This window comes from Dermacentor variabilis, chromosome 3 (genome assembly GCF_050947875.1).
Source record: "Dermacentor variabilis isolate Ectoservices chromosome 3, ASM5094787v1, whole genome shotgun sequence".
Taxonomy (NCBI): Eukaryota; Metazoa; Arthropoda; class Arachnida; order Ixodida; family Ixodidae; genus Dermacentor; species Dermacentor variabilis.
Genome location: NC_134570.1, coordinates 20,557,351 through 20,579,356, shown reverse-complemented (window position 1 = coordinate 20,579,356; position 22,006 = coordinate 20,557,351). Strand labels below are relative to the sequence as shown.

The window sequence follows — 22,006 nt, the reverse complement described above, 5'->3', positions numbered from 1 at the left end:
CACTTGAAATGGATTTCCAGGATGGCACCAGTTTCGAGATATTATTTCCGAAAGTGCGGAACGGAACACACGGGCATTCTAGATGCTTTGCTGCTTCAACGCATAGAAGAGCGTTTTGTTAGAAGTAAGTGGATAAACAGTGAATTTTTACGGCGACTTAGACAGCGTATATCTTCAAACTGGTGTCATTCTGAAAATTCATTCCATGTGGACACACCAGTCAAACTCACCAGGTACAATTCGTAAATTGCAATATGTGCCGTAAAATAATTAATCAAGAATTCAGTTTGTTATATATTTATTTAGTTTAATATGTGTTTCGAGTTCTCGGGCAAGTAATGCGTGCTTGTCTGAAAATTCGAGCTCAAGGACTAGGATGACCTTATCTGCAACAGGCAATTTTTAAAAATTCCAGAAAGCTCAAAAATTATCACCCCGTATAAAGATCCACAAATAAATCTGGCGAGGAAACGACGGCGAACGCCAAGCTCCCGGGGAGGAACCAAAGAACGCTTCTCTTTCAAGGAAACCAAAGAAACGTGGGAAGGCCCTACAGCAGTGGGGACACGTAAGGGTGCCAGTCACGCCAACCTCCGGTCACTTAGGACACACTGTTTCATACACTGCCCAAGCAGTGCGAGGTCATTCTCCAAGAGTATTTGTCTCTGACAATTGTTTACGATCTAGGCGGTTTGACACGGTCCGAAGAACGTCGCATTTGTTTTGATGACGATGTAAAAAGAAACAGTATGCGTTCGAGTGTCTTTTGGCGGTTACACGAGTCACACGTCGGTGCAACTTACGTTCCCATAAGGAAGGATTATAGGCTTTCGTAAAAACCACCCCTAACCAGAAGCGGCACAGCAAAGTATGACACTGGCAGCTTCGACAAAGAGTCAAGCCTTCGCAGACTGCAGTTTTCAACACACGGAGGGTTCTAAAAAGTTTGCGTCTTGGTTCGAACAAGCAAACGAAGAACCCTCGCAGCGTCTATACTTGACAAAGGTATGGAAAGGGACTTTGTTTATCGGTTGACCAGACAGCATCGTCAGCAAGGTCATTATACTGACGATGGCGCAGTGATTCGACACTCATTAGAAGGCGCTGTAATGACCATTGGAGAGGTCTTGTAATCACAAACCTTCTCTTACGTAAGTACACTTCCTCATTGGCGAGCATTCTGGTGCCCGCTGGTCATGATAGCATTCGGCGACATGGTCACGGTGGTGATCAGCCAATCGCTGACGAAACTTACGCAAGATATATTTCTTTATAAGCACCCTCATTTTAGCCGCTCTCTTACTGTGTGTTCTTTTTGTAACGCTTTTTTCTTCCGCTGGCAAATCGCATTAGGCCCCTTTCACTTTGAGGTTAGGCGAGACATGCGAAAGAAACCAGCTGAGCGTGGTAGGCGTTCATTTTCTTTACTTTGCTTAGTAACAAAGTAACGTATCGTAACTTTATTTCACGTGCTTCAGGCTTCTGACTTGTCCATTAAGTATTTCTTTATGTGTGTTTCGAACCCGAGGCGTTCTTATCGATTCTCTTTTCAAGGTGCACCTACGGAACTGCCGGTGATCTTATTGCTTTGTTGAATGTTGAATGCTATGAGAGGCTCATCATCTCAGTGGTTTTTAGTTTCAATAAGACAGCATACCATTCTCAGAGACAAAGATTCTTGGAGCATGGCCCCACGCGTCACAGGCTTACAAAGCGACGCGGGCATCGCTGCAATTCAGGAATCGACTGGCCTGGAAGTGATGGACAACCGTACGTGTTCGCGCTGAAAGTTCCTTCTTCTCTCCCTCTTCTTTCTTTCTTGTCATCCCTTGAACCCCTCCTCCCCTTGGAGGATAGCAATCACAACTGTAACAGCGCGAACAAGAGGACAACGGAGTGAAAGGACACAGGACGAGCACTGATTCACAAGTAAGTTTACTGAAACACACGTCAGGTATATAAGCGACACAGGCGATCACATGGTCAATCGAGGAACGCACAACCGGGCCACGTGTATACAGGACATCTGTTGCCGTATCGAGCTATCTAGGGGCGTTAATTCCTGATAAGAATTATCAGTGTGTACCAGCTCGCCCAACTTTCCACTTTAATATAGGATAGCAAACCGGACTTTCGTCTGGTTGAGCTTCCCATCTTTCCTTGCTTCTTTTCCTCCTCCAGTACACATGTCCTTGTCGATGGGCGTACATTAAAAAACACCACCGGTTCCTCATATCGGTACACGCAGTTCCAGCGGTTGCATTATAGTGCTTCTTGGCTTACCCTTTGGACCAAGTAGTCCCGGCATGCCTTGCGGCCCGTGCGGGCCAATGCTGCCTGGTTCGCCCGGAAACCCGCGGTCACCACGCTCGCCCTTGTCACCCTTTAGGCCTGGGTTGCCTGTGCAGAAAATCAATCAATCAATCAATCAATCAATCAATCAATCAATCAATCAATCAATCAATCAATCAATCAATCAATCAATCAATCAATCAATCAATCAATCCTATATGTTTTTCTAACTATGAACTGCCTTGCCAATTGCGTTCGTTGATATTGTATTATTATGCGATTGGAAGCACAGGCACCCCATTTCTTACTTTAAAAAAGTATATTAAATTCTGGCGCCTCACGTGCTAAAACCACGATATGATTATGAGGCACGGCGTAGTGGGAAACTCCGGATTATTTTTTTACCACCTGGAGCTCTTTAACGTGTGCCCAATGAACAGTACACGAGCTTTTTTGCATTTTGCCAACATTGAAATGCAGCAGCCGCTGCCGAAATTTGATCGCGCGACCTCGTCCTTAGTAGCCGAAGCCACTAAGCAGCCGTGGAGGGCGTTCTTCACTTTACAATTTTATACAGGTCGAAAAGGAAATGCGCGTTCCTTAAGTGTGTAGGCAGTTGCATGTAGGCCAATTTAACGTGTTATGTGGTCCCATGTTTAGGAAGGAGCGCAAACTTGCAAACTTGCAAATTTGTAACTGTTCAACTACTTAATTCAGGGCACATATGTTACAGGCAGCGAGTGTCGTCATCATCTGATGATTATCTGCCTCGAAAATGTCTGTAACGCATTTTTTTCAGTGATTTTGACATTCAGAGGGGCCATTGAACCGGACAAATTGCGGGCTTTATGCCGCGAAAAGCGCTGTTGATGCTGCCTTCCGATTTCGTCGAAGTGGAAGGCAGCTCGTTCTTTGTTCATTTTTTTTTTCCAGGCACCATGCTGTTAAGCCGCCACTGAGCTCCGCTGTCTCGGTGGTTTAGAGCAGCACGCTAGGGATTACCATGTCGCCTGTCGACGCCACGCCCTGCTTCTCCGTTCGACGCGGCCGTTTGTAGTACAAAGCAGATAAAGGGGAATCTTTTACGTTGATTATATGAACGCCCAAACACATTCAACGAATTTAGTAGGAAGTAAGAGACGCATGAAACAGTACGCTCAGCGCGGAGGATGCCAGAAGCTTGGCAATAGGAAAGTTGATTTAGCACCACTTCATTAATTCGACAAATTAACGCTGTTGCCTGTCTCGCAAGATGTTTTTAGGGCTGTCGTAGTACAGCCGCAATGTAGGAATTGGAACAAATGTCACAAGCCGTGTTTAACCCTGTAAAGCTCACCGTGTCAGTTATGCTACGTTGAATTTGATAGCTTAAATTTGTGATTAAATACGAGAAACTTAACACATAACTTATAGCAGCGTTTCAGATAAGCTGGAACGATGGTTCAGCAGAGCATAGTTAAAATTAATTACTAGTTAATTATTATTACACTAATTAAGTTTCCGCTCAACTTTTCCCTGTTTATTTTTTTATATATTCTCTGCTTGGCCAGATATAATAGCGAACACGTTGTCTCAAATTTCCTCGACCTGGAACTGTGTTGAGGCATTACAGCGCTGGCGCAATAAAGGGCATGTGTACTAAAGGGCATCTGCGCTGTACTCCGTTTATTAGAATGAGGAAGACACGAATGTACGCAGTCTCGAAGAAATGAAATTTTTTTTGTAAATGCTAACAATGTTGTCGTGTTCTTTTTTTTTCTTTTCTTTTTTTCTAACCAGGATGAGCTTGTGGAGCGAAAACTATTACGGTGCACCGTGTTGAGCCCTGCGAAGGCTTTTCAAGAAGTATGCGCGCTTAGTATTTCTTTTTAATTTTCAAAGCCAGGACTGGGCAGAAATTCTGCACCATATCTGTTCTGGAAACGCCACCAGAACGTCGCATGGCTGCTTCTGCGAGTCTTCTTACTAAAGGGTCGGTAATTCTGCGTAGACGTATCAAGCGGATCCCCCGGGCATTACAACGTGCGCTACGCCTAAGACATAGTGATTATTTCCTTCCCTAATTTCATTACACGATGGCCGCCGTAGCTTGGAAATGTCTAAATAATTAACCATTCAAAGTATCTTGCACTACAATATGCTGCCTTTAGAGCCTTGATCTCTTCTGTAATTCTATAATTCGTTGAATTCATTTTTCTTGTCAGATGGTTATCAATAATTTCATTTCTGTTTACTCCGTCTTATTCTCATTCATTAATACAAATAAATACCTGCCGAACGGAGAGGCCATAAACTAAATATATCTTCACGTTAAAGGAGCACGCGAAACTATAAAATCCAAGCCTTTTTAATGAAGCCCAAAGAAGTGCAACAAACGCTCTTGTTCGACATCTTAGTTCCTCTAAATGGAAAGCCACCTGAGGTCTCGGCCTTCTCACTGCCGCTTTTACGGTCTACAGACTACAATGATGCCCGTCGCACGACCGATCCCCGATGGGACTAAGGCAACGTCGGCGACCAGCGTCAGAGAAGCGTTCCCAAAGAAAACGTTGACGCATATCTGTGTATAGGTCCGCCTGCCCTGGAGGAGTGAGGACTGACCTGGATGTCCCGGTGTGCCCTTTTCCCCCGGGGGACAGTACCGCCGCGATGACTCGCAGAACTCCTGCAGCACCACCAACTGCGAACGACAGAAATATTGCGACAGAAACATCTCAGAGAGTTCGCCGCCATCGAATAGCGCTTCTGGGCACGCCAACATAAAATCGACGTGGAGGGGGGCTAACAAGGAGAAGGGCACGGCGGTTAACAAGGCTGCGCCCGTTTACCTAACTCGGTTTGGTTTACTGGTACATTTTTACCCAAGTATGCACACACAAAAATACTGATGAGCCAGTATGCCAGATAGTGAAGGCTCAATTCTTTAACTATGTCCATCAGCAGGAAGCAAAATGTACGTGCACCATTATTATTTATACATACACAGATATATTTGTACACATACACAGTTGACACATACGAACAACACTATACATCATTTTAGTCACAGTAATCAGGAAGCAGCGATGTAACACATTTAAACGACTGAAACAATTACCAAGCAACAATTATTTTTAAAAAAATTCAGATGTCCTCATGCATTGTTTTTGGAGTACCTTGCTTTGGAAAAGACAAAAAAGTTTTGATGAACGTCTGAAAACGAGCGCTCGAAACGGAAAGCTTTGCACGCGTTTCACGACCGTATTCACATAGTTCGAGGGAAGGTAAGTTGTAAAACGTTTTGCCTAAACGTATGCAAAGCGGAAGTGTCAATTAGGGACCAGACATTAAAGGGACACTAAAGGTTACCAGAAAGTCAAGTTAAGGTGAAAAAGCAATGCTCTAGAACGTCTAAGGCGTCAATATAATCACGAACAGAGCTTTAGTAACCGAGAAATTGAGGTAAATGCATGACACGATTGGAGACCCCCCAGCGACATTCTGGTACTAGCCCGATGACGAAAGCACTCCTCATCATATTTTATGTCACTAGTACTCAACTACTCGTATTAAAAAGATCATCTCATTAGATTATAAGACGGAAGAAAATACTACTTGTCTACTTCTATTCCATTCTAAGAAAAAATAACATTTTGACGTTACTCTTGAGTAGTATGAGTGATCGAAAGGTTTCGTTTTCGCTCGACTCTGCGCGCTCGACTTTGCGCCACGCGCGCTTTGGAGTTTCAGTTGTTTCTTTATCGCGTCGTACTGAGGTTGTCCTGCTGGCTCGCGAAACTTGCATTTGGAACAAGCAACAAGAATGCCACGTCCATGTGATGTCGTGGGATGCGCGAACGGTCTGCGGAACTTGGCCAAGGGCAGTTGCAGCGGCGAATCCAACGTTACTTACCACTGTGTGCCAACGAGTGAACCTCTCCGTTCGAAGTGGTTAAGTGCCGTACCTCTACCACAGCGCGCTGGCAAAGAGCCGAAAAATCACGTAGTGTGCTCGCTGCACTTTCGTCCAGAGGATTACGAGTTCAACGCCGACTTACTGAAGTCGCGTTATCACCATAGTCGCGTGGAGTGCCTTTCAAAGCAGGCCGTCGTCGTAGCAGTACGCAACGACGCCGGCAGCGCGAGCCCTCAACAGCAGATCACGTTCATCAGTGCTTAAATCGCTGAACTCGAGCCCAGCATCGCGAGCTAATGTGTCGTTGTGGGTCATCCATTGCAACGAGCGTCGAAGTTGGCGTCATAAAATAAAGAACCAGCTTATCGTCATGCGCTTTCCCTTCCGCTAGCCACCATAGTTCCGCTTTCGCGCTGCTGTCGGCTCTGCCTTGGCTCTTTCTGGCCGCGCGTTTGCGTTTTGTGCAGAAAAGCCGTAGCGCCGTCTGCGGGAGCCGTTTTACTCACCGACGGCGCAACGTCACTATGAGACCATGACGTCAGTACTCCTCGATCGGAGGGCGGGTGATTTGAACTGCGCTAGACGTATGCGGACGCTTCAGAACGCATTTTCTCCTAAAATAAGTCTCTTCTTCGCACGAAACAAGTGTCTCGAGGTTAGTGGGATGGTATTTCAACAGTCCACGTTGACTTAATACTAACCTTTAGTGTCCCTTTAAAGGATGATATTCTGGCTGATATAAATGCTTAGTGCAAAAACAAAGGTGCTGTCTATGAGAGCATCAAGTGCTCAAGGATATCAAAGACAAGAAAATCTAGTCACAGAATCCGGTGTGTCATACGATGAGATGAATCAATTTGCAGTCGTAAAGAAGGTTTGGTTATTACATTCAAATATGGCTTTAGTTCGAAATATGTTCGTTCCTCTCCATATAATTTCGTACCTTAACAATGCAGAAAGAGTTCTTAACAGACCGTTAAGATCCGTTAAAGAGATCTTAAGAGACTCAGAAGACATTCATAGTGACACTTTAGTGTCACTATGAATGTCGTTTAAGTGCCAAGATAAGACAGATATTACTTATCGGCGCTGCATACACATATGAAACGCAATAGTATTAATAAGCAGAGTTATTTGTGACTGGAACTTGCATTTACATAGTCATATCGTTCGCCACCTGCGCAAGTTGTTTTTTCATCCACCTTCATTGCCATTAATTGATCATTTCTGGAGGAGGAAGAGAAAGAAGTGCCCAGAGCTCACTGGTGCTCTGGGCCTCTCGCTGTTATGCATTTTTTTACGTTCTTGCCATTTTCGTGAGAATCATTGCATCAAGGATGAGTAAGAACATGTTCCCACGACCACCTGAACAAGGTCAGTCGTCTACTTCATCGCTCATTTTTGGACGAAGTGCCTTTGGAAGCTCGGACCAGCTCGATTCCTGGGAGAGCTCAACGCCAGAAGCCATGGACTCTGACAGCGACTACACCGTATTCATGGGCCGCTGTATGAAGAAGATGCGCCGTATGTCGACTGAGGTGACTTCATCGCATCAGAGTGAGCAAGAATCCTTCATGGTTTCTTACGTGCCGCTCTCGACGTCACACAGTATGAACTCCCTCTACAGGCAGTTTCTAACCGAATATTTTGAAAGTGTGGCCCCTGGGCAAATTAACGAGATCAGGATCAATGCTCGCAAGAACATCCTGACAATAGATGTAAAAAAATTCCGTAATACTTGAGAAGTTAAAGACCATTCCACAGTTAAGCGCAATCCCCGTCCGCTCCTTTATTACTTACGGGAAGGAGACAACAAGTGGAGTGATTTCCGACGTGGAGCTTGAAATCAAGCATGCGGACCTCAAGAGTCTTTTGAGATCATCGGTGCGCATTCTTGAGATTCACCGCTTGGGGCACTCCCGATGTAACATTACCAGCGTCTGTCAAAGTGGGCTACGTTATACACCGAGTACGACCATTCGTTCCGAGGCCTATTCAGTGCCGGAAATGTCACAAGATAGGACACGTCAGCGCTGTTTGTAGAAGCAAAGCCACCTGCTCGCGTTGCGGCGGAGAGCATGATACCACCGACTGTGAGGCGTCCTCATATAAATGTCCCAACTGTACTGGCTCTCACGAAGCGACTTCGAAGGAATGCCCGAAGATGAAACAAGAGGTTCGTATTCTTCGAAAAATGGCCAGAGACCAATCTTCACGTAAAGAGGCTGCTGAATCTGTTCGCCAAAGTGGCCAACGCTCGCGACAGAAGCATCACAAAACCATTTCAGGAGAACTACCTAGCGTGGCACAAGTACCACGACCACCTCTGCCTGTGCGTGCATCGAAGATGGTAACGGCGTCTACTGATAATTCAAGGTCCACGAGAGCACGCGGCAAACATTCACCTCCGCCGGCTGATACAGACACGGAATGGCCTTTGCTGCCCTCTAGGCCCACGGCCATGCCAGTGGACACTAGTGGTCCTCTGCGCCATGAAGCCAAGAATTATAGGGCCAATGAAACCGGTGACACTACGGGCAAGCAAGGAGATGAACACAATGAGAAGGAGAATGTACAAAAAATGCTGAAGCACCTAGTGGAATCAATGCGCGTGATTCTCGGTGGTCTCGAGACTCCGGCCGATAAAAGTGCCCTACAAGTGCTCGCCGTGCTAGAGGCGCTTATTGCAGGTCTTTATATGCTATAAAGATTTTATCTGGCGCTTGTGCTGTTCACGCAGGGGACGCCCACACACCAGCTTCGTCCTAGTGCCTCTATTTTTAATTTCACTCGAATTGGTGACTACAGACTTGATGCGAAACCTGATTGTGGCTTCATGGACGACATTTGTGAATGTTTATCATCAGAGTGCTGAACTTGCTTTTACCTTTGCGCATCCTTCTTGCTATGTCATCATCATCCCTCATCACATCTTTGTCCCCGTTTTCCCTCCCCCTGTGCAGAGTAGCAGGCTAGAGCACCTTAGCTCAGGCCGACCTCTCTGCCTTCTTTGAATTAAATTATCTCTCTCTTGATCATTTCTTTAATTCAAATAGTAAGGACAAGTAATTTCCCCTATGCTGTCCTTGGCGTCTTTGTTGGCTTCTCATGGTGTGTGTGTGTGCGTGTGCGTGTGTGTGTGTGTGTGTGTGTGTGTGTGTGTGTGTGTGTGTGTGTGTGTGTGTGTGTGTGTGTGTGTGTGTGTGTGTGTGTGTGTGTGTGTGTGTGTGCACCCCCTCACCGCAACAGGAGTTGGCCTCCCTGGTGAAGTATTCGGCCACCTGACCAAGGCGGCAGTCAGACCTGTAACGCAGCAGAGGGTGCTAAGAACATTGAGCAACTATCATACATTGTCTGGGATGTCATTGGCCTTAGAATAGAAAAAATGGTGAAGCTTATACAGTGCTGACTAACGGCCATGTCTGCTATAGAGGTCTCCCAAGAAGCAATACGGGGTAGGATTCCCAATCCATAAGGACATAGCGGGCTATATTGACGAATTCTAAATTAACGAGAGGGTAGCAGTAGTCGTACTTAATAAGAGGTATAGATTAAATGTACTACACGCCCACACTCTAACATCCAATCACGATGATGATGATGAAGTAGATCAGTTTTATGAAGATATTGAATTAGTGATGCGAAAAGTGCAAATTCAGTATACTGTAGTAATGGGCGACTCCAATACAAAAGTGGCAATAGGCAGGCTGGTGAACAAGCAATTGGCAACTACGGCGTCGATTCCAGGAACGCTAGAGGTGAGATGCTAGCATAATTCGCAGAAAGAAATAAGCTGCTAATAATGACCGCCTTTTTCAGAAAGGGGAGCAATAGAAAGTGAATCTGGTAAAGCCATAATGATGAAACAAGAAATCACATTGATTTCATACTTTCTGCCTATCTCAGCATAATGCATGGTGTAGAAGTGATAGGTAGGGTAAATTGCAGTGATCATAGGTTAGTGAGGGCTAGGATTCACCTCAATTTGAAGAGAGAAAGAATAAAATTGGTCGAGTAGAAACAGGTCAACCTAGAGGTAGTAAGGGTAAAAGCAGAAAAATTCAGGCTGGTACTTGCAAACAAATATGCAGCCTTAGAACAGAGAGATGAAGATGACATAGCAGTAATAAATGAAACCTTAACTAGGCTGGCTTCAGAGGCAGCAACTGAAGTGGGAGGCAAGGCACCAAGGTAACCAGTAGGAAAGCTCTCCCAAGTAACGAAGGACCTAATAAAAAAACGACAAAGAATGAAAGTGCCTAGCTAAAGAGATAAGATAGGATTCGCGGAACTGTCAAAAGCGATCAACAAGGCGAAAGTAAGAAATATTCGAAATTACAACGTGAGAACGACTGAAGAAGCCGTAAGAAGTGGACGCAGCTTGAAATCAATGAAAAGGAAACTTAGAATAGGACAAACCAAGTTGTATGCACTGAAAGATAAGCAGGGTGATATCATCAGCATTCTCGAAGGCATAGTAACAGCAGCGGAAGAATTCTATACTGACCTGTGTACTATTCAGAGGAGTCAGGATGCCTCCATTCGAAGCAGTAATAAACAGGATACAGAAACTGCTCCTATATCTAGCGATGAGGTCAGAAGGGCCTTGCAAGACATGAAAAGGGGAAGACCGGCAGGCGAAGATGTAGTAAAAGCCGATTTAAGCAAATATTGAGGATACATTATGCTTGGAAAGCTGGCGGCTCTATATACAAAGTGTTTATTGACTGCAATGGTCCCATAAAACTAGAAGAATGCAAATATTATACTTATCCACAAAAAGAGAGACGTTAAAGAACTGAAAAATTATAGGCCCATTAGCTTACTCCCAGTATTATATAAAATATTCGCCCAGGTAATTTGCAATAGAATACGGGCAACACTGGACTTAAGAGAACCAAGGGAACAGGCTGGCTTCAGGAAGAGATACTCTACAATGGATCACAACCATGTCATTGATCAGGCAACCGAGAAATCCGCATAGTACAATCAGCCACTCATAGATTACGAAAAGGCATTTGATTCAGTTGAGATACCAGCAGTCATAGAGGCATTACGTAATCAAGGAGTACAGACAACCTACGTAAATATCTTGGAAAATATCTACAGAGATTCCACAGCTACCTTAAGTCTGCACAAGAAAAGTAGGAGGATACCTATAAAGAAAGGCGTCAGACAAGGAGACACAATCTCTCCGATGGTATTCACTGCGTGCTTGGAAGAAGTATTCAAGCTACTAAACTTGGAAGGTTTAGGAGTAAAGATCGACGGCGAATATCTCAGCAACCTTCGGTTTGCCAATGACATTGTTCTATTCAGCACTACTACAGACGAGTTACATAAAATGATTGAGGGCCTTAACAGAGAGAGTGCAAGAGTGGGGTTGAAGATTAACACGCAGATGACAAAGATAATGGTGAATAGCCGGGCAAGGGAAATAGAGTTCAGGATCGCCAGTCAACCTCTGGAGTCTGTGAAGGAGTACATTTACCTAGGCTAATTATTAACAGGGAACCCTGATCATGAGAAGGAAATTCATAGAAGAATAAAAATGGGTTGGATCGCATACGTCAGACATTGTCAGCTCCTGACTGGAACATGATCATCATCATTGAAAAGTAAGGCGTACAATCAGTGCATTTTACAGGTGCTGGCATATGGGGCAGAGACTTGGAGACTGACAAAGACGCTAGAGAACAAGGACCGCGCTAAGAGCGATGGAACGAAGAATGCTAGGCATAATGTGAAGAGACAGAAAGAGAGCGGTTTGGATCAGAGAGCAAACGGGTATAACCGATATTCTAATTGACATTAAAAGAAAAAAAAATGGAGCTGGGCAGGTCATGTAATACTCAGGTTAGATAACCGTTGGAGCATTAGGGTTACAGAATCTGTACCAAGAGAAGGGAAGTGCAGTCGAGGACGGCAGAAGACTAGGTGGGGCGATGAAATTAGGAAACTGGCGGGCGCTAGCTGCAATCGGTTGGCGCAGGACAGGGGTAACTGGAGATCGCACGAAGAGACCTTCGTCCTGCAGTGGACATAAAATAGGCCGATGATGACGGTGGTGTGTGTGTTTTGGCATTTCGCCCCCATCGAAAAGCCACTAAGCAACCACGGCGGGTAAGCAAAGAAAGCTTCCCCCTGCCGCGTTGGTCAAAATTAGTCAGGAGTCCCCCACTACCGCTTCCCTCATAATCATATCGTGGTTCTGGCACGTACAATCGAAAATGAAAAGTAAAGAAAAGGTAAGAAGAGTGTTATAAAACACATTAGTTGGAAATAAGCACATTCTTTCGCGTGCTTGAAGAAAACGCAGAATTATATCCAGGCATTAGTGCGGCTTATTCTTATCATCATGGATGTAGCGTAAAGGAAGAAAGGGAAGTGACCTGTAATCACCTGCCCTGCTTTCACTCCCCATTACCCTCCCCACGTGGAGGGTAGGAAACTAGACGCAGTCTGGTTAACCTCCCTGCCTTTCCTTCTTCCCTCCTGTCTCTCTTCCTAAGTCGGCTCGATTTGTAATGTTAGAATTTCCATACTTCACTCTCCCGCTCGCTCCTGCCACAAGAAATAGTGCGCAAGAAGTTTTTTTTCTCCTGTTTACCGAAAATGATTTCTCGCTGCGCGCCTGCTTCTTAATAAGCTATTCAACTAATAAAATCCTTGTCGCTCGGGTTTTAAATGTGACGCAGTTTTTCAGCTTCCGGCAATATTATTTCTGTGCAGCATCGCCGCAAAAATTAATTGCGAACGACCTCCCTTCACCTATTCGTTAAAATGTATCGAGCAGTTCACGCTCCTAGCTGAGAGACATGTGTGTTCAGCTATTGGTTGGCCATACTTTCCCTTAACTTTCTTCATTTATTACGTATGCGCAATCAAGGTCTAAACAGGATATTCATCATAATCGAACAGATAACACAAAGTAAGCAAATAAACAACAAGCAGTAAATTAAGAAAATGTGAGCGATAAGGAATTCCAATCAAGTATTTTGCGTGGGAAAAATAAAAATTTCAATGTGTCTGTTCGTGCCAAATGTGGTGTTAGCGCACTATCGCTGTGATTCTGGTCGTTAAGGGTGACAGAAATGGGAGGTTGAATTGCTAGTTCATTAATAATAAGAATACGAAGAAACCGTAACCTGAATTGTTTCCTTGGTACTTTGAGTGCACAGCATTGTTTCACTGGGAAGTAAGATACGGAAAAGTTGTTAGTGCAACTTGGTGCTTATCTCACGCAAAATTACATAATGCATTGTCGTGTACCATTTCGCAGCGTTTCCACTTTTCACTCGGCGGTGACACCCATTTTCGCTCACCTTCTTTCGCATGAATCGTCACTTACCGCAGTCACTGCACCATTCAACAGTTTTCATGCAAACAGATCCTGTCTAATGATTCAGTTTTTTTTCCCCTGAAGTTTGTGTTATATTCATTGCTGCTGTTTCATTATGTCATTGAGCACGCGTCAGTGCGCGCGTGAGAGTAGCGGTTCACGACCTTATCTACGTCACGATTGTTGCTGATCTAAAAGGGTCAGCCACGCTTGTGTTGACAGCTCTTGTTTTGCCTTCCTCACTCACAATAAACCTTCTCTTGGCCAAAGCCTATGTTACTCAAGTCAATTACTCTAGAAGTGCAGTAAAAAAGTAAAAAAAAATGGAAATGTTGCTAAAAAGGTTGGTGAATGCTTTTGAGTTACCATAACAACACACCTAAAAGCAAAAATCAAATATTGTTGGATGAAACAACTGGTTCCGCTTAAATGAGCTCACAACGACATGAAGTTCTGGTGTCAAACGAAATATCCACTTTGGGCAAGATAGGACACCAGTGTAAGTACTGCTAATCCACGATTACATATTACGGATGCCTTCCCCCTTTCGCAGTTACCACTGTACAAGGCCTTGCTAAATCGTGCTTGCCGTTAAGTCAACCGCGCGTTTAATCCGCATGTGTAGACCCCCCAAATCCCTTATCTACCCTGTTAAACCTTCGTGTGTACTTACATTTCAAGAGAAAGTTATTTAATCGCAGCACGTTATCGCCTTTGCGCCCTTGTATACAACCGGGAGTTTCCATGTCTTTCCCATTTAACTGATAATTTCAGACAATTTGAGGCCATCCAGCTCACCCTCGAGAATTTCTTTCGCTTTCCGTTTCTTCTGGTTCGCCGCAGGCTGCGGTGCACTGCTGCACTCCCGGTGATGCAAGCGCATTGGGTCGTGTGGCTCGCTTTTCCCTTTTTGAGGCTAATCTTCCTAAGCCTAACCACGCGGAGATTGGTGGAACGCTGTACATCAGTAACCATTCTCGTCGAATAGACGAAATATATATATAGCCCTGAAGGGCGACCGACAAAGCGTACCATTGAGCGTACCTTTAATCTGCGTGATCAAACAATAAATCACGGCATAAAATCCGTACCTTATCTGTCGGCACATAGGTGTCTCTCAAACACACCCACACTCCGCGTTCTTTATAGTTCTTCCATTTTTATGTTTCTCTCTCCTCCTTTCTGATGAGTAGGCGGTCGTGCCCGTTCCGGTGGCAGTTGCCAGCCTGCTTTTTGCTTTCCCCTTTCCTGACTGGTGTATATATGTTTTGAATAATAATAATAATAATAATAATAATAATAATAATAATAATAATAATAATAATAATAATAATAATAATAATAATAATAATAATAATAATAAATGGGGCAGCGCATTATATCCAACGGCTTCTTTGATTTTCTCATATTTGGGCTATCTGCTTTTTAATGAAACGTATTTTTGCCACATGGGGTGTTCTAACAGCAAGTCACTGAACTAAGAGCATGGTCACCAGAAACATAAAATAAAAAATATTGCGATTTCTATCTGTTTAGATACGCGACTTCACCAGGGGTCAGCGCGATAGAGGGGGCACTAACGCAAATACTACCAAGTTTTCTGATGAAATCAGCTTCCACAATTTCCCGGGTGAGCTGTGAGCTGTGTCTCGCTAAAACTTCAGTATCTTCAAAGAGGTGCACGCATGCGCATGGCCTTTCTTGTATTTTTGCCGCTGGATACTTAGGCTTTTATAGCACGGAATTTTGACCAATAAAGTGTGCGAGTGAGCGCTACTGTGTTCCGCGTAATCAGACAGTACATCACGACATGAAAATTGTAGATGTAACTTCCGTAGATAGGTAACTCTAAGTCGCACACACCTCTTAATGGAACAGCACATGATATGCAGCGGCTTTCATGATTTTCCTGTAATTCTTATAACTTGCTGCTTCATTCTCGGGCCACTGGATACGGGGCCATTCTTTCCCCAGAACAGGTATGTGCCACCATGACAGAAAATGTATAGAAACCTTAAGTGCATGTTCTTGCCCTACTTGCATGTACGCTCATACACCTCTCATGAACATTTTTTTTTCCTCGACGAGCACCATACATAAAGGCAGCGGTTTAGGCGTTCAGTGCTGCAGACATATTTCTTGCGATGCCACAGCGATCCGGCCCAACCTACCACCCAGCGGCGTTCTTGCATCGATCTGACATTATCGAGAATGGGATTGCAGTTGCGAGTGAAATAATGACCACCGATCAAGAAAATAAATGAGTGTGCGTACCTTTCGTCACGATGACCAACCATCAACACAATAAATGAGTTCATACCTTTGTTCAAAATGATGTGTCATCTCCGTGTCACGTGCTAAACGGCTTCGTTAGTCAACCACCTTCACTGAGTGGAATGGCTCTTGATTTTTTCGATGCGTGCTACTCGCAATAACATCTCCTCCAATAAGGCGAGGGGTTTTGTAGCAGGGAAACGTACGAGGCAAGCGAAAACACGGACATTGATGCAAAGGATGGGAAAGGGGAAGGTGGTCTACAAACGGTGTGATTCGCTGACACATGTATGCACATTCCTATTCTTGAGGTGCACTTGTCGCTGTGTTCTTGATCTATCGCTGACGTCAGTGACAAGCCAAGAAGTTGTTATCAAGGCATTTTTTTAATTAAATGTATTTAAGGAGAGGTTGGTGCCTATGTGTGGAACCGGCTACTCCTCTTATCTTGATAGTCATCGTCGTAAAGTTGTCAACAACCACCAAACTGGACTAATAAACACATGAACGAACATTCAAGAGAAGTCTCAGTATTACAAGAAATAAATGTTCCTGCAACAGAAGAGCTCACATAGCATAAATACTCACAAAACCGAAATGTTCACACGCAACGCATGCGTTCACACAGCATAAATGTTCACAAAACCAAATGTTCACACAGAGGACGTTGGGTGCTTAAATGCCGCACTCAAAATGCAACAAATACAAATGCTACATGAACACGAAGACACAATGAACATGTAATTAAGGGGGCTTGTTAATAACAATGCGAGCAATAACTATTGTATGACTTGGTATTTTTGTGATATTTTTGATTCCTCCAAAAAGTGTACTATTATAAGACTCGCGCAGCGATGGTTTGAAGTTCTTCTGCTAGCCATGGACCTAAAATATTTTCTAACGATATTGGCCATCCATCCAAGCCATTTAGTTTTTTTCGAATGGTTCTTGCGGGGAGCATCATGATCTTTACAGTGTACAAGAAGGTGTTCTATGACTTCTTCAGCCTCTTCACATGAGCATGTAGCAGTGTTAGTTTTTCTTATCCCACACAGGAAGTTCTTTAGTATAGGCAGTGCTTAGTCGAAGCCTGTGAACCGTTGTTTGAACAGATAGACTAATTTAAACGGAATATTGAATTCTATTCCAGGATCTATATAATACAAATGAGAGTTCTGCACATCATTTATGAATAAAGTTTCCTTGGACAATCTACCGCAGAGTTTGTTCAATAGACATCGCCCATCACTCGCTGCTAGAGGAAGTAGCGACAATTCATTCTCCTGATGTGCTGCACGTGCCATGTGATCAGCTGCTACATTTCCTATGATTTCACAGTGACTTGGGATCCACTGGAAAGCTATGTCGTGTTGTAGGTCTTTCACTATGGCGTATGTCTTCTGTAGTTCGTATGTCAATTTACTGTTTGTTTTTCTGAAGCTGATTTCATTTAAGCACAGCAATGAGGCTTGTGAGTCACTCAGAATTACCGAGCGAAGTGGTTTTGACTGCTGAAATGTGTAACGTAAAGCACAAAGTATTGCGTAAAGTTCTGCCGTTGTGGACGTTGTAAAGTAGCAAAGCTTATAAGCTCTTTTCTCTTGGTACATCATCATCAGCCTGGTTAAGCCCACTGCAGGGCAAAGGCCTCTCCCATACTTCTCCAACAACCCCGGTCATGTACTAATTGTGGCCATGCCGTCCCTGCAAACTTCTTAATCTCATCCGCCCACCTAACATTCTGCCGCCCCCTGCTACGCTTCCCTTCCCTTGGGATCCAGTCCGTAACCCTTAATGACCATCGGTTATCTTCCCTCCTCATTACATGTCCTGCCCATGCCCATTTCTTTTTCTTGATTTCAACTAAGATGTCATTAACTCGCGTTTGTTCCCTCACCCAATCTGCTCTTTTCTTATCCCTTAACGTTACACCTATCATTCTTCTTTCCATAGCTCGTTGTGTCGTCCTCAATTTGAGTAGAACCCTTTTCGTAAGCCTCCAGGTTTCTGCCCCGTAGGTGAGTACTGGTAAGACACAGCTATTATATACTTTTCTTGGTACGCAGGTATATAAAACGCAGATGTAGAGCTTTGTTTACAGCATGATCCACCGGTATACACGTGGTAGCGATCTACGTACTTATTGTACAGATGTGATAAATTTAATTGCTTTATCGCAACTACGGACATATCACATTTGCGACCTACTCCAGGAATTGAAGTGGCTATTTCTGGAATTGTTAGTCGCCATGGGGGATGAGTTGCGCAAGCAGGCCAGTGCCACGTGTACTTTTGTCTTTATCGGGCGACACGTTTCACCGCCTAACAAATGTTATCGCACAGCGCAGGACGCGCCCGCATGTATCGGAAGTTTCTGGAATGTTATCGATGCTTTCATCCGCTGTCTGTGACAGAACCTTTTGTAATCTGATTGCATGTGTGTGCGACGCGAATAATGTAGAACTTTGTGGAAGGTACGCAGGTCCCAGCGATTCCTCTGGAACATTCGACGACTGATGTATAAAAGCCGACGCGCTTGACCCACTGATCAGATTTTCGACGATCGCCGACTGTGTTCACCGCTGTCGCCGTTTTTTGAGTGTAGCCTGTTTTTGAGGGCACAAGTTCGCCCAATGAAACGCTAGTTTCGTCTTTTCCAGTTTGACTACTTTCTTACTACATACTTTCTTACTACTACTTGCTTACTTTCTTGACTACTTTCTTTTGGCTAATTCGTAAGCAGACAGTAAATTTTTGCACCGTCGCATTTCTTCATGTATGCGTGCAGCAGTTCTATCCTGAAGGTCTTGGCATAGTGGATGATTAGCGTGTTGTGTAGCCAAACGGAAAAAGTGACGGCAAGTTTCTGTAAATCTAAGCACAAGAAAAGTTGGTTGGCGGGACTCAGCAGTTACTAAAGCATTGGCAAATGCACGCGGAGCACCAAGACATATGCGAAGGCTTCTGGCCAGCAATCTTTGAATTGTTTTCTCTACATTACAGGATATTCCATGTAGCACAGGAGCAGAGTATGCTATTCTGTGTCTAATGATTGCCAAGTGAGTGCGTAATGAGGAAGAAGTTGAACTACCCCATCGCACTCCAGCAAATCGACGAAGAACGTTGATTAGGGAGTTGACTTTCTCCTCTAATGCCTTTATTTGGGGAGCCCATGATAGCCGTTTATCAATGATAGCACTCAAGAACTTGTCGCACAAGTTGCAGACGCTGAGAGTCTAGCGTGAGCTGGCACCTCTTTAGGCATTTCCTTGTAAAAGGAAGTACAGCAGTTTTATCATGCAAAATAATTATACCTCTGCTTTTCAAAAAAATATTAATTAGTGTTAGACCAGCTTGTAGCTCTTGCTGAACGGCTTGAGTACTCGAGTCAGACGCCCATATGCACAAGCCGTCTGCATATAGCGAGTAATTCAAGGTAGCAGGCAAGACATAGGGTAATTCAGCCATAACACAGTTAAATAGAAATGGACTGTGTACGCTACCCTGAGGAAGGCTTTGATTCACTTTATGCTCTGTGCTCTCGCCATCAGCAGTTTCAATAAAGATTTTCCTGTCCCTTAAGAAATCAGCAATCCATCTCAGTGTTCGGCCAATTATGCCCAACTGAATTTCCCATGTAATCCGTGAGTGCGACTGGCTGTGTCAAATGCGCGCTTTATGTCTAGAAAGGCTGCAATAGTGATTCTTTCACAGCTCTTCTCGTGATCTACGTATGTAATGAGGTCTAAAATAACATCCATCGTACACCGGCGTCTGCGGAAGCCCGCTATATTTTCGGGTAGTGCGTTGGTGCATTCTATCCACCACTGAAGTCTAGCGTCTATCATCGTTTACATAAATTTACGTAGGCAACTTGTCCTACTGACAGGCCGGAAAGAATCAAGCGATAAAAGAGTTTTACCCGGTTTCAGTATCGGAACCACTCGTGCAATTTTCCAGGAAGGAGGAAGACATTTCGATATCCACGCATCGTTCAGTAATTTCAACAAAGTTTGTATGGCCACAGGACCCAAGTTTTTCAGTGCTTGCATATGTCACCCCGTCGGGTCCAGCCGCTTACCTCTGGCGGCATGATACAAGTACGTTCTTTATTTCTTCTAATGCAAACGGTTGATCTAGGTCATGATGATGGTTATTGATAGATAAATTGATCGATGCTTTGACTTCGACAGAGTTACTGTGTTCAGGTGTGTTTATGCTGCACTTGGGCGTGTAATAAGCAGGCATAAGTCGTTTGCAATGGTCGTTTCTGCTACTTTCTTGACTAAAGCTAGAGCTTTGAATGGTTGTTCTCTATCTCTTTGCAGTTGTTAATTCGAATGCTCGTCAAGGCGCGTGTGTGATCACGTGTACGCGCACGTGTATGTGTCTGTATGCATGTGCACGTGTACGAGCACGTAACATTGTTTCCTTGGAGGTGGTTCCCAGTGTAAGCATCAGCGACGCGGCGAATACCGTTAGCTCGGTTTTGCTGACGGAGACATGTGGCAGTGCACAAACCGTAATTCAACACGAGTCGCTTGCGTTTGCATCGTGTACTCGCTTACATTACAACACGTTTTCACGCAGAGGGAGTGGCGGCCCCATCGAAGGGAAAGTATTTCGCGCCTTCAGTAAAGTGTTGTTCGCGAAGCGCAGCGCAAAACTTTCCTGAGCATCGAGGCAGTTTTCCAGCCGGGTTTTCTTGTACATTTTCCTTAGAGCCCGTTTTCAATCACGGCAGCGCATCCCGTTCCAAAGTCTTCCAGGCGGAAACGCGAAGACATACCTTTGAAAAAATAAAGACCGGCGAGCAATAACCATCATTCGCCGTCGTTCTTGTTGGCTGTAGTTTTGAAGTAATTGTTTTTGAGCCGATTTCAATTTCGAGTTGAGCCCGCGGCAAGATTACTCGCAACCGCCCTCTTCCGCGCGGCACGCAGCCAAGAGCAGGCCGTGCAGACAGCCGTACTTCTGCTAATCAAACGCCGGCAATGAGATGCGTTTTTAATCGAGCACGGGGACATGCTGCGCGCTGGTTCGGTCACGTGCTTTTTAAAACACAGAGTAGCGGAGGTACACGATACGCCGCCGCCGTTGTCGTCGCCGTCTGGGCAAATGCAGTGGGTCAAAAGGAAAGAAGGAGGTGTGTGAAAATATAACAGCTCGAAAGTGGCGCACACAGAAATCGTTGCGGCGGCAACAGGGCTGCGAACACATCAGAAAAGAGAAGTTATGCTCGTAAAACTTGAACTCAAAAGACCTGGTTAGTTCGTTGCAAAAAAGATCCCCAGACTTTTTGGTCCCCTTAACTACGAAATATCGCGAAAAGCAGCCATCAGCCGCACGCACACCGACACGTTTGTAAACTCTCACGTGATGTCGAAACGAAGCCTCCTCGAGCCTTTAAATACTTTAACACAACTCTACTGCCACCTCGAGAACTCCTGAAAATGGACTACGTGTCCGGAACACCGCTCCCACATGGGATGAGTGTCTTCTCAAGCCCGTTCGTGCGACTACTTGGTTGGCATACGCCTCCAACCGCCTTTATGACCAGAACCGGGGGCCCACAAAAAAAGCTTGTGTTGCGCATCCCTGCGATGTAGCGTAAACTCACACAATTTTTTTATGTTACATAAAATAGAGGCAATAGCTACGTAGACATTTTCAATGATTCAAAGCCTAAATAGAGTCGTTTAATTCCAAGTGTACGTACAAATCAAGGTCTAAATCTGGCTTACCTTGACTGAATGCACTCAACTTATTTTCCAGCGTTGCCGTATCTCTGTGTTAAGCCACGTAGCTTACCTGCTTTCTTCCACACGCTACAGCTATTTAATAAATCTCTTCCACTTGGCGCATTATGTAGCAAAAGAGGTGAGAATACTGTCACACCAAGCGTACAAAGCAGCGATTCCAATGTTGCTGTTCTTTCGTAAAGAAAAAAATATCATCGGCTTCTTTCGTGGTCAAGGGTGTACCGTAGTTCTTCGTTACCTGCATTTAAGCTTTAAAACATTTATGAGAAACTCTGGCGATTGGGTGTGTCTCGGAGAGAAGAGATGAAAACGGAGGTACACTGCCTTTGATGGTGGTTGCCTGTTTCCTGGAAGAAACACTACAACGGCCCGTGTGAAGAATGAACCATTGTAGATGATGGGGCAATCTGTAAAAAAAAAAAAAAAGCGAGATGCGAGGGT

General features: G+C 44.5%; 1 protein-coding gene across 1 annotated transcript in view; it reads right to left on the bottom strand.

Annotated features, from left to right (window-relative positions):
- LOC142575246 (uncharacterized) overlaps positions 1-22,006 on the bottom strand; it is a 208,438-nt gene that overhangs the window by 105,760 nt on the left and 80,672 nt on the right. The window contains exons 2-3 of the mRNA XM_075684432.1: positions 4,894-4,972; positions 2,284-2,400 (exon numbers count right to left, since the gene is read on the bottom strand). Coding sequence (XP_075540547.1) covers positions 2,284-2,400; positions 4,894-4,972 — 196 coding nt within the window. The remainder of the gene's footprint in view (positions 1-2,283; positions 2,401-4,893; positions 4,973-22,006) is intronic.